Consider the following 16,213-nt stretch of genomic DNA (forward strand, 5'->3'; position numbering starts at 1 on the left):
TTTTGCAATTTGCAAAATGTTAAATTTTCTGCTTGTGAGACAAATAATCATACCACTCAAAATAGTTAATAACTAACATAGACCATATGTATACTTTATGTTTTAATCATTATTTCAACCTCCTTTTATTTTTTTTGGACACTAGGGGGCAGCAGAGTCAAAATTATACACATAACTCATAAAACGCTGCAATTGGCTGTTCACATTTGAACAGCCAATCGCAACGATCGCCGATGGGGGGGGGGCATCACTGCCCCCCCTGGGCAATGAGGGAAGATGTCTGCTGTCAGGGACTCCTGATCTTGTCTTTGTGCACATTGATTTGTTCACTTTTTATTCACATTATATTTAACGTACAGTATAAGCTCACAAATACCGCATCTCAGGCACCCTGTCCTGCACGTTTCATCCATCACACTACAACTGTTTTTAGAGCAGAAAACTATTTTTTTGTTTCTGCAACTCAGCAGCAGAGAAGCATAAACTGATGGTACAAGTGCGGCACAAATTAGATTTTCACAGGAGATGGATGGAAATGATAAAAAAAATGTTAAAATCCATAATTGCTTTTCCTCTCTCCTTTTTTATTTTTCTTATTGCATTATTTTTCTTTTGCTGCAAACTCGGCAGAATCTGCATTGGGCTGTCACATAGATTAGCAGTATGTAAAAATGTGCGATGATGAAATCATATGCCAGTTCCCCTCAAAGGTGCCGGCTCCATCCCGAAATAACTAATAGCTTAATGTCATGGTTATACAAGTAAATGGTGTTTACAGCCTTAGTGTCACAGTGCGTCTGAGCCCGGATCCCAATACTGGGTCTGCCAGCTCTGGCTCATCCCAGGTGGTTCCGGTTCTGATTGGATCTATCTGATGTTGCCTGGTTTCTTAATATTGCTTCTAGGGGTTCTGAATTCGGCTACTTTCCATGCCTGATTCTGCTCATCATCTGGGACCACATTGTCCTCCTGGTTCTGACCCTTTTTATACGATTCTGCTTCATTCACGATTCAGTCTAGATTGGGTTTTTAGGTCGACACATAAAAAAAAGTCAAAAGTCAATAGGTTGAAATGGTCAAAACATCGATACAAGCAATAGGTTGACATTCAAAAGATCAACATGGGACAGGAGTTTTGCACAGGTTATTGGTGTCGACATAGGTAGCCATGGACACCGTATAAGTGTACCACCGCCTTTTGCACGGCTTGCACTCCACACTGTGCTTGGCAAACTAATATATTCTCCATCTATGCCCCATGGGATGGTAATGTATGGACAAGTCGGTTTAAAGAGAATAAAAACGGAGAAACTCCAGTCAACCTTTTTTTCACATCAACCTTTTTATGTCAAAATTTTGCTTTAGTCAACCTTATGACCATGTCGACAGCTAACAAATAGCACCATACTGCACGTCTCATTTCTTTTTCAAAAGTAATAGGGTGCGGTTTTGTAGATAAACTCAGAATTCACTTGCGGTTCCTGGAGATTTTTAGTAACAGAAATGTGTGATTTTTGGAAAATGCGCAAATTCTTTCATTTTTTGAACCTAAAAATCACACATGTGCAATAATCGCACCCTATTACATTTCACCCATTGTGATGGAATTGTTGTGGGTACAGCCTAGGGTGCTGGGATCTGAGGGGGGCACCACTTAGTCTGCCTATCACAAAATTAAGGATGTCTATGAGGAAGTCATCCTTGTTGGACTTACAAATGGAGCCATTTTCATTCATGCCGACAGCGTGCCATGTCTAACCCACCCTGAGAATGGGACTCGCATGCGTGTGAGACACTCACGCCCAATTCGCAGCAATGGCGTGCTGAGACGGGTAAACACTTTCGGGGTGAATTAAAATGCTCCATCTGTAATGAAGGTTGCAGCTGTAAATCTTCTAAGATGCCACCTCCACACTTTAAGTTGAGTGTCCGGAAAGTGGGTGTTGGTGGCAGTGTGGAGTTGGGGAGGGGCAGTAGGTTGAAGTTTTGCCTAGGATGCAGAGAAGCTTTACACCAGACCTGGATATAGTCAGCCCCAGCACTCGCATATTGCAGCAATATAGCCTGCAGGTGGCCTAACTAGCATTAGAATACCAAGACTCCTCTGGATGCCTGGGGTGTATAGATGTTCTTCTCTACATTAGACTTCATGGAGTCTTTTCGGTTCTAAGGCCCCAGTTACCAACATGATATGCCCATGTGGCCTTCTATGTAAGAATCTAGCAAAAGGTGAAGATTATTGTTTGGACCTTTAAGATATGGACTCTTCTCTAAGGAACAGCTGCTGGATATGGAAATGGAGTTAATTAGCATTCCATATTCTCCATGGCCAAGCTGGAGCCCCAATACAACTGATTTGGCATACAAGGACTAACGGTCAGTAACTTGGATCAGTGTTACGTCAAGAACAGCCTTCATAAAGTACACCAGAAACCTAAGAGATGGATGACACATAGGCTGGATGGAGTAATGGAGTTAATTAGCATTCCATATTCTTCTTGGCCAAGCTGGAGCCCCAATGTAATTGATCTGGCATACAAGGACAAAGGGTCATTTACTTGGATCAATGTTAGGTCAAGTAGAGCCTTCATGAAGATCCTCAGAAACATCTGGTTGGTTATAAGGCCGCAGTGTTCAATTTCAACATGATGCTCTCCTGTGTCCTTCCATGTGAATACCTAGCCAAAGGTGAAGAGTTTTGTTTGGACCATTGATATATGGAAACTTATCTAAGAGATGGGTGAGACAGAGGCTGGATGGAGAAATGGGGTTATTTAGCATTCCATATTCTCCTTGGCCAAGCTGGAGCCCCAATGTAATTGACCTGGCATACAAGGACCAATGGTCAGTAACTCAGATTTAGTGTTACATCAAGTATAGCCTTCATAAAGTTCCTCAGAAACCTTTGGTGGGTTATAAGGCCCCAATAACCAACATGATACAACCATATGGCCTTCTATGTAAAGATCTAGCCAAAGGTGAATATTATTGTTTGGACCATTCAGATATGGAATCTTCTCTAAGGAACAGATGCTGGATAGGGAAATGGAGTTAATTAGCATTCCATATTCTCCATGGCCAAGCTGGAGCCCCGATACAACTGATTTGGCATACAAGGACTAACAGTCAGTAACTTGGATCAGTGTTACGTCAAGCACAGCCTTTATGAAGTACACCAGAAACCTCTGGTGGGTTCTAAGGCCCTATTAAGCAACATGATGCGCCCATGTGGCCTTACATATGAAAACCTAGCCAAAGGTGAAGAGTTTTTTTTGACCATTATGACATGGGCTCTTCTCTAAGAGATGGGTGAGACAAAGGCTGGATGGAGAAATTTAGGTAATTAGCATTCCATATTCTCTTTGGCCAAGCTGGAGCCCCAGTGTAATAACTTGGCATACAAGGACAACGGTCAGTAACTTGGTTTTGTTTTACGTCAAGTACAGATCACTTGTACTTGTGGTTAGGACATCTCTAGAGGGCACGCAGCAGTGCATTCTCTGCGGTCCACGAAAAGCGAACCCTGCATACCGTAAGCTCTTGAGTTTCCCTTTGTGAAAAATGCAAAATATATATTTCCTCACATATGGAAACATTTTTTGTTTTATTTGTAATTTGGAGGAATTTTTGTTTTAAGTTAATGGACCATTTGTGAGGATGCGGTCTTGTGTTTATTTTGTGGCGCTGAAGATACAATTTCTGCTGCAGAGTCATTACGGGGAAATCGGTAATGATACCACGGGGGGGGGGGCTGTCCTTTAGGTGCAGTTGTGTTATTGCATTTCTTACATTACTCATAACAAGCTGAACATTTCAGGGAGCTCGTTAGCCAGAGTCTGACGGGACACCAAATGCCAAACACTCAGGTCTCTGGACACAGTCCCAGCGTCTGAGGTTAGGTCAATTGTTCTTTGGGCACCAAAATGCCAAATTCTGATTCTACCAGAGCGGGAAATGAGCTAGTAAACCTTGCAGGGTCAGATTATGCATTGATGTGAGCCCCTTAAGGATTTAAGCAATGGAAATGTATTCAAAGGAGTTAAATGTACTTATTAGTTTAATCCTATTTGGGAATAATTTGTTCATTATGTTATTACTGGCATATTTTGATGTGGACATTACAGTTCTAATATCATTAGAGATAATACTAAGCTAGTAGCCGCAACTAAACGCAAAACTGTTTTGCAGGACGGTTGTGTAGCTGTAAAAACAAAAGAGGTTTTTGTTGCCATCTTTGTCCTGATTTGTATTGTTTTAGCATTATTAGGCGGTAGGAATATGGTGAAGCACTACCACAGTCAGGGTGGATTTATACCCAGGGCCGGTGCAAACCCTCTCTGCCCCCCAGGCAATCCCCCCGACACCCGCCCACCCCCCCCCTTTCCCCCTCTGCCCTCTGTGTGTGTGTGTGGGGGGGTGTTTCAGCTCAGCGCGCACACGCGGCACACAATACTGCGGTGGCGAGGTTTGGGGGGGGGGGGGCGGCCGGGTGTGGGGGGGGTGTGAGGTACCTGATTCCCGCTGACCCAGCCTCCACGTCCCGCCAACCGCCGTACACACCTCACCGCTACCCGCGGACATCCTCCTCTCCCGCCGGGTACCTCTGCTGCATTGCCCGGACGTGACTTCCTGCTTCAGCCTTCATGTTGCCCGGCTCCCGTGTCATCCCTACACACGCTCTGGGGGGGGGGGGCGATACTGCGGCGGGCGCCCGCACCCACCCGTGTCCAGGGGTGTGTTTTCTATGGTACCTCTGCGGTACTGAGCCGCCGAGGAGAGGTATCATACTCTCCTCGGCGGCTCAGTACCGCCCTCCAGTGCCTAGAGCTGCCTAGAGGTGGCGCCGGCCCTGTTTATACCCCTTTCGCAAATGCCAGGTCGCAGACAGAATTTGGACACAGGTCCATCCTGGGCGTGAACTGGCAATAGGGTTGTTTGCTCCCCACAGCGACTCAGCTTTAAAAGCTTTAAAGCTTTTAAAAGAAACGAAGCGTGGCGAGCGGACACAGATTACTTGAAGTGTATTCCGCTCGCCATGCTTTGGGATCACGTCCCCTCGCGGGGCTCGCTGCGCTCGCCACGATGTATACAATCAACTCCACGCCGACGTGGATAGTGGGGGTATGAACAGGTCGGGAGGACGCGTACCACGTCAGCTCGCCACGCTTCGGGCTGACTTGGATATTGGGGGTGTGCAAAGATGGAAAAGCATGCAAATCGTCAGGAAATAGCGGAAAATCGGCCGAAAATCGGCCGCTAAATCACATGACGGATTGAATCGCCTGCAAATCGGCCACTAAATCGGATACGATATCGTATACGATTTAGTTTAAATAGGGCGCCGTGATAATACACAAGTACCAAACAGACAAGTAGAGGTGCTGCCTGTAAACACCAATCAAATTCTGTCTAGTATTTTCGAGAATGCAAGAGAGAAATGATGGGAAGTAAATGATTGGTTGCTATGGGTAACCCTAATTCTTATTTGTTTTATACTCTTTAGTGAATTTACAGATACTGTGAAATGGATAATGAGGTTCCGTATCTGGAGATCCCAATACTATGAAGTGGCCAATAAAGAAATACCTTTGTTACAGAATATTTAACATACAAATTACCATAAATAATGTTATATTGGCGTAAAGTGAGCATAAAGGATAATACTGGGGATTGTAGCGCACCAAGGTTCCCTTATTATCCCACCGCATCCAGCTCGCTTGTCCTGAGCAGACTGCCACCGGGAAGGAATGTCAGAAACAGGCACCGGGCCAATTCTTAGTGTGTACACGCTCTCTGTTAGTAATGATTAGTTTGTACTCGCTCTCTATTAGTAATGAATAGTTTGTACTCGCTCTCTATTAGTAATGAATAGTTTGTACACGCTCTCTATTAGTAATGAATAGTTTGTACACGCTCTCTATTAGTAATGAATAGTTTGTACTCGCTCTCTATTAGTAATGATTAGTTTGTACTCGCTCTCTATTAGTAATGAATAGTTTGTACATGCTCTCTATTAGTAATGAATAGATTGTACACGCTCTCTATTAGTAATGAATAGTTTGTACACGCTCTCTATTAGTAATGATTAGTTGTGAACACGCTCTCTATTAGTAATGATTAGTTGTGTACATGCTCTCTATTAGTAATGAATAGATTGTACACGCTCTCTATTAGTAATGATTAGTTGTGAACACGCTCTCTATTAGTAATGATTAGTTGTGTACATGCTCTCTATTAGTAATGATTAGTTTGTACACGCTCTCTATTAGTAATGAATAGTTTGTACATGCTCTCTATTAGTAATGAATAGATTGTACACGCTCTCTATTAGTAATGAATAGTTTGTACATGCTCTCTATTAGTAATGAATAGATTGTACACTCTCTATATTAGTAATGAATAGTTTGTACACGCTCTCTATTAGTAATGATTAGTTTGTACACGCTCTCTATTAGTAATGAATAGATTGTACACGCTCTCTATTAGTAATGAATAGATTGTACACGCTCTCTATTAGTAATGATTAGTTTGTACACGCTCTCTATTAGTAATGATTAGTTTGTACACGCTCTCTATTAGTAATGAATAGATTGTACACGCTCTCTATTAGTAATGAATAGATTGTACACGCTCTCTATTAGTAATGAATAGTTTGTACACGCTCTCTATTAGTAATGAATAGTTTGTACACGCTCTCTATTAGTAATGAATAGTTTGTACACGCTCTCTATTAGTAATGATTAGTTGTGAACACGCTCTCTATTAGTAATGATTAGTTGTGTACACGCTCTCTATTAGTAATGATTAGTTGTGAACACGCTCTCTATTAGTAATGATTAGTTTGTACACGCTCTCTATTAGTAATGAATAGATTGTACACGCTCTCTATTAGTAATGATTAGTTGTGTACACGCTCTCTATTAGTAATGAATAGATTGTACACGCTCTCTATTAGTAAAGAATAGTTTGTACACGCTCTCTATTAGTAATGAATAGTTTGTACACGCTCTCTATTAGTAATGAATAGTTGTGTACACGCTCTCTATTAGTAATGAATAGTTTGTACACGCTCTCTATTAGTAATGAATAGTTTGTACACGCTCTCTATTAGTAATGAATAGTTTGTACACGCTCTCTATTAGTAATGAATAGTTGTGTACACGCTCTCTATTAGTAATGAATAGTTTGTACACGCTCTCTATTAGTAATGAATAGTTTGTACACGCTCTCTATTAGTAATGATTAGTTTGTACTCGCTCTCTATTAGTAATGATTAGTTGTGAACACGCTCTCTATTAGTAATGATTTGTTTGTACACGCTCTCTATTAGTAATGAATAGATTGTACACGCTCTCTATTAGTAATGATTAGTTGTGAACACGCTCTCTATTAGTAATGATTAGTTTGTACACGCTCTCTATTAGTAATGAATAGATTGTACACGCTCTCTATTAGTAATGATTAGTTGTGTACACGCTCTCTATTAGTAATGAATAGATTGTACACGCTCTCTATTAGTAATGAATAGATTGTACACGCTCTCTATTAGTAAAGAATAGTTTGTACACGCTCTCTATTAGTAATGAATAGATTGTACACGCTCTCTATTAGTAATGAATAGTTTGTACACGCTCTCTATTAGTAATGAATAGTTTGTACACGCTCTCTATTAGTAATGAATAGTTTGTACACGCTCTCTATTAGTAATGATTAGTTGTGAACACGCTCTCTATTAGTAATGATTAGTTGTGTACACGCTCTCTATTAGTAATGATTAGTTTGTACACGCTCTCTATTAGTAATGAATAGATTGTACACGCTCTCTATTAGTAATGATTAGTTGTGTACACGCTCTCTATTAGTAATGAATAGTATGTACACGCTCTCTATTAGTAATGATTAGTTTGTACTCGCTCTCTATTAGTAATGATTAGTTGTGAACACGCTCTCTATTAGTAATGATTAGTTTGTACACGCTCTCTATTAGTAATGAATAGATTGTACACGCTCTCTATTAGTAATGATTAGTTGTGAATACGCTCTCTATTAGTAATGATTAGTTTGTACACGCTCTCTATTAGTAATGAATAGATTGTACACGCTCTCTATTAGTAATGATTAGTTGTGTACACGCTCTCTATTAGTAATGAATAGATTGTACACGCTCTCTATTAGTAATGAATAGATTGTACACGCTCTCTATTAGTAAAAAATAGTTTGTACACACTCTCTATTAGTAATGAATAGATTGTACACTCTCTCTATTAGTAATGAATAGTTTGTACACGCTCTCTATTAGTAATGAATAGTTTGTACACGCTCTCTATTAGTAATGAATAGTTTGTACACGCTCTCTATTAGTAATGATTAGTTGTGAACACGCTCTCTATTAGTAATGATTAGTTGTGTACACGCTCTCTATTAGTAATGATTAGTTGTGTACACGCTCTCTATTAGTAATGAATAGTTTGTACACGCTCTCTATTAGTAATGAATAGTTTGTACATGCTCTCTATTAGTAATGATTAGTTTGTACACGCTCTCTATTAGTAATGATTAGTTGTGTACACGCTCTCTATTATTAATGAATAGATTGTACACGCTCTCTATTAGTAATGAATAGATTGTACGCGCTCTCTATTAGTAATGAATAGATTGTACACGCTCTCTATTAGTAATGAATAGTTTGTACACGCTCTCTATTAGTAATGAATAGTTTGTACACGCTCTCTATTAGTAATGATTAGTATGTACATGCTCTCTATTAGTAATGAATAGTGTGTAGATGCTCTCTATTAGTAATGAATAGTTTGTACACGCTCTCTATTAGTAATGAATAGTTGTGTACATGCTCTCTTTTAGTAATGAATAGTTTGTACACACTCTCTATTAGTAATAAATAGTGTGTACATGCTCGCTATTAGTAATAAATATTTGTGTAGACGCTTTCTATTAGTAATAAATAGTGTGTACATGCTCGCTATTAGTAATGAATAGTTTGTACACACTCTCTATTAGTAATGATTAGTTGTGTACACGGTCTCTATTAGTAATGCATATTTGTGTAGACGCTTTCTATTAGTAATAAATAGTGTGTACACGCTCGCTATTAGTAATGAATAGTTTGTACACACTCTCTATTAGTAATGATTAGTTGTGTACACGCTCTCTATTAGTAATGAATATTTGTGTAGACGCTTTCTATTAGTAATAAATAGTGTGTACATGCTCTCTATTAGTAATGAATAGTTTGTACACGCTCTCTATTAGTAATGATTAGTTGTGTACACGCTCTCTATTTGTAATGAATAGTTTGTACACGCACTCTATTAGTAATGATTAGTTTGTACACGCTCTCTATTAGTAATGATTAGTTTGTACATGCTCTCTATTAGTAATGAATAGTTGTGTACACGCTCTCTTTTAGTAATGAATAGTATGCACATGCTCTCTATTTGTAATGAATATTTGTGTAGATGCTCTCTATTAGTAATAAATAATGTGTACACACTCTCTATTAGTAATGATTAGTTGTGTACACGCTCTATTAGTAATGAATATTTGTGTAGACGCTTTCTATTAGTAATAAATAGTGTGTACATGCTCGCTATTAGTAATGAATAGTTTGTACACACTCTCTATTAGTAATGAATAATTTGTATATGCTCTCTATTAGTAATGAATAGTATGTACACGCTCCCTATTACTAATGATTAGTTTGTACACGCTCTTTATTAGTAATGAATAGTTTGTACACACTCTTTTTTAGTAATGAATAGTTGTGTACACGCTCTCTTTTAGTAATGAATAGTATGTGCATGCTCTCTATTAGTAATGAATATTTGTGTAGATGCTCTCTATTAGTAATAAATAGTGTGTAGATGCTCGCTATTAGTAATAAATAGTGTGTAGATGCTCTCTATTAGTAATAAATAGTGTGTACATGCTCGCTATTAGTAATGAATAGTTTGTACATGCTCTCTATTAGTAATGATTAGTTGTGTACACGCTCTCTATTAGTAATGATTAGTTGTGTACATGCTCTCTATTAGTAATAAATAGTTTGTACATTCTCTCTATTAGTAATGAATAGTATGTACATGCTCTCTATTAGTAATGATTAGTTTGTACATGCTCTCTATTAGTAATGAATAGTTTGTACATGCTCTCTATTAGTAATGATTAGTTTGTACATGCTCTCTATTAGTAATGAATAGTTTGTACATGCTCTCCATTAGTAATGAATAGTCGTGTACACGCTCTCTATTAGTAATGAATAGTTTGTACACGCTCTCTATTAGTAAGGATAGTTGTGTACATGCTCTCTATTAGTAATGAATAGTTTGTACACGCTCTCTATTAGTAATGAATAGTCGTGTACACGCTCTCTATTAGTAATGAATAGTTTGTACATGCTCTCTATTAGTAATGAATAGTCGTGTACACGCTCTCTATTAGTAATGAATAGTTTGTACATGCTCTCTATTAGTAATGAATAGTCGTGTACACGCTCTCTATTAGTAATGATTAGTTTGCAGACACTCTCTATTAGTAATGAATAGTGTGTACACGCTCTCTATTAGTAATGATTAGTTTGTACTCGCTCTATATTAGTAATGAATAGTTTGTACTAGCTCGCTATTAGTAATGAATAGTTTGTACACGCTCTCTATTAGTAATGAATAGTATGTACATGCTCTCTATTAGTAATGAATAGTTTGTACACGCTCTGTATTAGTAATTAATTAGTACAGTACATGCTCTCTATTAGTAATAAATAGTGTGTAGATGCTCTCTATTAGTAATGAATAGTATGTACATGCTGTCTATTAGTAATGAATATTTGTGTACACGCTCTCTATTAGTAATAAATAGTGTGTACATGCTCTCTATTAGTAATAAATAGTGTGTAGATGCTCTCTATTAGTAATGAATAGTTTTTTCTAAGTTAGTTTTCTTTTATTTTCCCAGATTGAATTTTCATCAGATCAGATTGAAGGTAAGGCCATATGAGTGCACAGTGTGTAATATTGTTATAATAGGGTGTATTGGGGGTTATTCAGCATCACTCAGAGAAATTGTAAGCCGCACTTGCTCATTTAGTGAACGCGAAAGCAATCATCATGCATAGCACACACACAGCACATGCATAATACATGCACAGTACAGTTCATGCACAGCACAGTTCATGCACAGCACATGCACAGTAAATGCAGTACATGCAGAGTACACATACAGTAATGCACAGTGCCTGCACAGTACAAGCACAGCACACACACACAGTACATACAAAGTACACACACAGTACAAGCACACCACACACACACACACACACACAAACACAACAAGTGCACCGCGCATGCACTGTAAACGTAGAGCACATGCACAGTGCATGCAGAGTTAATGCACAGCACACAAATAGTACACACACGTGTATAAATGGAGAGCACACACAGTAAATTCACAGCACACTGCATTCACAGTACACGCACACTACATACACAGTAAACATAGAGCACATGCACAGTACACACACAGCACACCCACAGTACATGAAGCATTCAGGCACAGCACATGCACAGTACACATATACTGACAGAACACACACAGCACACGCTCAGCACACACACAAGAAATCACACACACAGAACACACACAGTGCATGCGCAGTACACACACACTGTATTTGCCCAGTACACATACAGTACATGCACAGTACACACAGTACATTCACAGCAACACACATAATGCATACCTCCCAACAGTCCCGATTTTAGCGGGACAGTCCCGATTATCAGGGCCTGTCCCGCTGTCCCTCCCGCGGCCGGCAGTGTCCTGCGGTGAGGGGGGGGGGGGGCTGTTGGGAGTCCCCCATGTCGGCTGCTAGGCAGCAGGGAATAAACGCTGTGCGCATGCGCACAGCGTCTATTCCCGCAGCCAGGGGGCTGGGGGCATGGCTAGAGGCTCACAGAGCCTCTGGGTCATGCCCCCACAGCGGCAGAATGGGGGTGGTATAGGCCACGCCACCGAAATTAGGCCCCCCCCCCCCCAAACAAATTTTGGCGCATTTACGGCGCGCATAACCTGTGTCTCGCCTCCGGAGGCTTCACAGTTGGGAGGTATGCATAATGCATGCATACTTCATGCACAGCACACACATTTATTTATTTATTATTTATTTATTAACAGTGTCTTATATAGCGCAGCAGATTCTGTTGCACTTTACAAAGGAGACAGTGAGACAACAAACAGGATATTTACAGACAGTCAAAAGGTAGGAGGGCCCTGCTCGCAAGCTTACACTCTATAGGGAAATAGGCATTGATACATTTAGGGAACACTTATAGGTTTGTAGACTGGAGGAGGCAAGGCATCTCTGTCACTGGGGAACACTTATAGGTTTGGAGACTGGAGGAGAGTCCTATTGTGCTTGGGAGGGCATTCCACAGAGTGGGTGCAGCCCGAAGAAAGTCCTGCAGTCGGGAATGGGAGTGAGTAATGAGTGTGGATGAGAGACGCAGATCTTGGGAGGAGCGTAGAGGTCGTGTTGGAAGATATTTAGAGATAAGAGAAGATATGTATGTTGGTGTAGTTTGGTTTATGGCTTTGTGTGCAGGGGCGGATCCAGGATAAAATGACAGGGGGGGCACCATGATAAAAGAGGGTTTAGGTGGGGGAGGAGCGGTGTTAGTGGTGCTAGTGTACATGCTAAGAGAGCGGCTGAAAGAGGGTGGGAATGGGATTAAAAGTACGCAGGCCCACCATGGTGACAAAAGTGAAGGATATAGTTGTGCGCGCGCCGAAGGCACGCTCCGGAAAAGGGTGTGTGACCACTCAACAGGGGGCGTGTCCTTGAGTGTAGTGTACCACACCATATACAACTTCTACACATTATGCAACAAAATACTAGACCCCATTATACTTGCCCCTTACACATGATGCCAAATGGAATGAGCCAAAATTCCCATAATGCCACATGGATTGAGCCAAAATTCCCATAATGCCAAAGGGACTGAGCCAAAATTCACATAATGCCACACGGATTGAGCCAAAATTCACATAATAATACACGGATAGAGCCAAAATTCACATAATGCCAAATGGACTGAGCCAAAATTTACATAATGCCACACGGATTGAGCCAAAATTCATAAAATGCCACATGGATTGAGCCAAAATTCACATAATGCCACATGGATTGAGCCAAAATTCACATAATGCCACATGGATTGAGCCAAAATTCACATAATGCCACATGGACTGAGCCAAAATTCACATAATACCACATGGATTGAGCCAAAATTCACATAATGCCACATGGATTGAGCCAAAATTCACATAATGCCATACGGATTGAGCCAGAATTCACATAATGCAAAACAGATTAAGCCAAAATTAACAATACGCTTCATAAACAGGGACATTGTCCACCAATTGCGCGCATTAAACATTTACACCATAATGTCCATTAGTGTTCATTCTAGCACCCGCCATATTTGAAAACCCATGTAGTTCCTCTTCCCTGCCTGGGGTGTCGCTGTCTGGTGTAGTGCTTCTAGCACAGTGTGGTCTGTATATCGGCACTGATATGCAAACCAGACCTGTGCTAGAAACACCAGAGCAGACAGTGACACCCCAGGCAGGGAAGAGGAACTGCATGGGTTTTCAAATATAGTGGGTGCTAGAATGAACACTATCCATTACACGTTAAATTACACGCAATTATGTCCATTATGTATTATGCCAAACACCATAATGCCTATTAAAAATTATGCTACATAAATGCTGCTTATCTACATGCTCATTGCCAAGGGTTCCATGCTCATTGCCAGAGGTTCCATGCTCGTTGCCATGTGAGATTACATGCTCATTGTCAAGGGGGAATACCTGCTCGTGGTGCAGTAAATGGGGGACAACCGCCGCCAGGCAGAAGTGCTAGCCACTGACAGTAGCAGAGTCTAGCTGTATTCAGAGCACTGCAGGTCCCGGCTATTTTAAATAATACTCCTTTCACACCAGAAAATGCATTCCCAGGTTGGCCCTTTTTACACCAGCCTAGTCCCTGCATTTTCTGGTGTGAGGGGGAGAGAAAACCACCCCTCCCCCTTTAACCAGTTATCTCATTTAACCGGCTATATCTTCGGAACCAACTGACCCATTTTACATGACACCAGGGGCGGATCCAGGATAAAATGACAGGGGGGGCACCATGATAAAAGAGGGTTTAGGTGGGGGAGGAGCGGTGTTAGTGGTGCTAGTGTACATGCTAAGAGAGCGGCTGAAAGAGGGTGGGAATGGGATTAAAAGTACGCAGGCCCACCATGGTGACAAAAGTGAAGGATATAGTTGTGCGCGCGCCGAAGGCACGCTCCGGAAAAGGGTGTGTGACCACTCAACAGGGGGCGTGTCCTTGAGTGTAGTGTACCACACCATATACAACTTCTACACATTATGCAACAAAATACTAGACCCCATTATACTTGCCCCTTACACATGATGCCAAATGGAATGAGCCAAAATTCCCATAATGCCACATGGATTGAGCCAAAATTCCCATAATGCCAAAGGGACTGAGCCAAAATTCACATAATGCCACACGGATTGAGCCAAAATTCACATAATAATACACGGATAGAGCCAAAATTCACATAATGCCAAATGGACTGAGCCAAAATTTACATAATGCCACACGGATTGAGCCAAAATTCATAAAATGCCACATGGATTGAGCCAAAATTCACATAATGCCACATGGATTGAGCCAAAATTCACATAATGCCACATGGACTGAGCCAAAATTCACATAATACCACATGGATTGAGCCAAAATTCACATAATGCCACATGGATTGAGCCAAAATTCACATAATGCCATACGGATTGAGCCAGAATTCACATAATGCAAAACAGATTAAGCCAAAATTAACAATACGCTTCATAAACAGGGACATTGTCCACCAAATGCGCGCATTAAACATTTACACCATAATGTCCATTAGTGTTCATTCTAGCACCCGCCATATTTGAAAACCCATGTAGTTCCTCTTCCCTGCCTGGGGTGTCGCTGTCTGGTGTAGTGCTTCTAGCACAGTGTGGTCTGTATATCGGCACTGATATGCAAACCAGACCTGTGCTAGAAACACCAGAGCAGACAGTGACACCCCAGGCAGGGAAGAGGAACTGCATGGGTTTTCAAATATAGTGGGTGCTAGAATGAACACTATCCATTACACGTTAAATTACACGCAATTATGTCCATTATGTATTATGCCAAACACCATAATGCCTATTAAAAATTATGCTACATAAATGCTGCTTATCTACATGCTCATTGCCAAGGGTTCCATGCTCATTGCCAGAGGTTCCATGCTCGTTGCCATGTGAGATTACATGCTCATTGTCAAGGGGGAATACCTGCTCGTGGTGCAGTAAATGGGGGACAACCGCCGCCAGGCAGAAGTGCTAGCCACTGACAGTAGCAGAGTCTAGCTGTATTCAGAGCACTGCAGGTCCCGGCTATTTTAAATAATACTCCTTTCACACCAGAAAATGCATTCCCAGGTTGTCCCTTTTTACACCAGCCTAGTCCCTGCATTTTCTGGTGTGAGGGGGAGAGAAAACCACCCCTCCCCCTTTAACCAGTTATCTCATTTAACCGGCTATATCTTCGGAACCAACTGACCCATTTTACATGACACAAGTATCATATTGAAGAACTTTTGAGTGGGCTTTGAATGATTTTGCTCCAGTGAAACTGGAATGTTTGGTTCCAGAGTAATCTGCCCTCAAAGAACATGAACAGCCATGAAATTACATTTTCAAAAATAAAAAAATTGGTTTACACGCAATATCTCTGGAAACGATTGACTGATATGGACCATCCTGGTATCATATTGAAGGCCCAGCGATTTGGAATTGAATGAGATCAACCATAATCTTCTGTGATGCCATGGGGGGGAACTGGCAGCCGTTGGAACCAGGTGGGGGTCAGAATTGATGGGTCCCATATTATCCTATGGTGAATAAATGTTACAGCTTTGCCAGGCGATATCTCCGGTTCCCGGGGGGCTAGAGACACAGGGCTGGGCTCGTTGGAAAGCCCTGGTCCTCAGCTACAAAATGAAATGACAGGGGGGGCACGTGCCCGGGTGCCCCCCCCCTGAATCCGCCACTGTTTGTGTGTAAGTAAAATAATGTTGTATTGAATACGGTA

At 41.0% G+C, this 16,213-nt stretch overlaps 1 protein-coding gene across 1 annotated transcript in view; it reads left to right on the forward strand.

Moving 5' to 3' along the window:
- The window catches only part of MYL3 (myosin light chain 3), an 81,852-nt gene that overhangs the window by 28,958 nt on the left and 36,681 nt on the right, over positions 1 to 16,213 (forward strand). The window contains exon 2 of the mRNA XM_083186444.1: positions 10,972 to 10,999. Coding sequence (XP_083042570.1) covers positions 10,972 to 10,999 — 28 coding nt within the window. The remainder of the gene's footprint in view (positions 1 to 10,971; positions 11,000 to 16,213) is intronic.

The sequence above is a fragment of the Crinia signifera genome, chromosome 5 (assembly GCF_055691185.1).
Source record: "Crinia signifera chromosome 5, ASM5569118v1, whole genome shotgun sequence".
Taxonomy (NCBI): Eukaryota; Metazoa; Chordata; class Amphibia; order Anura; family Myobatrachidae; genus Crinia; species Crinia signifera.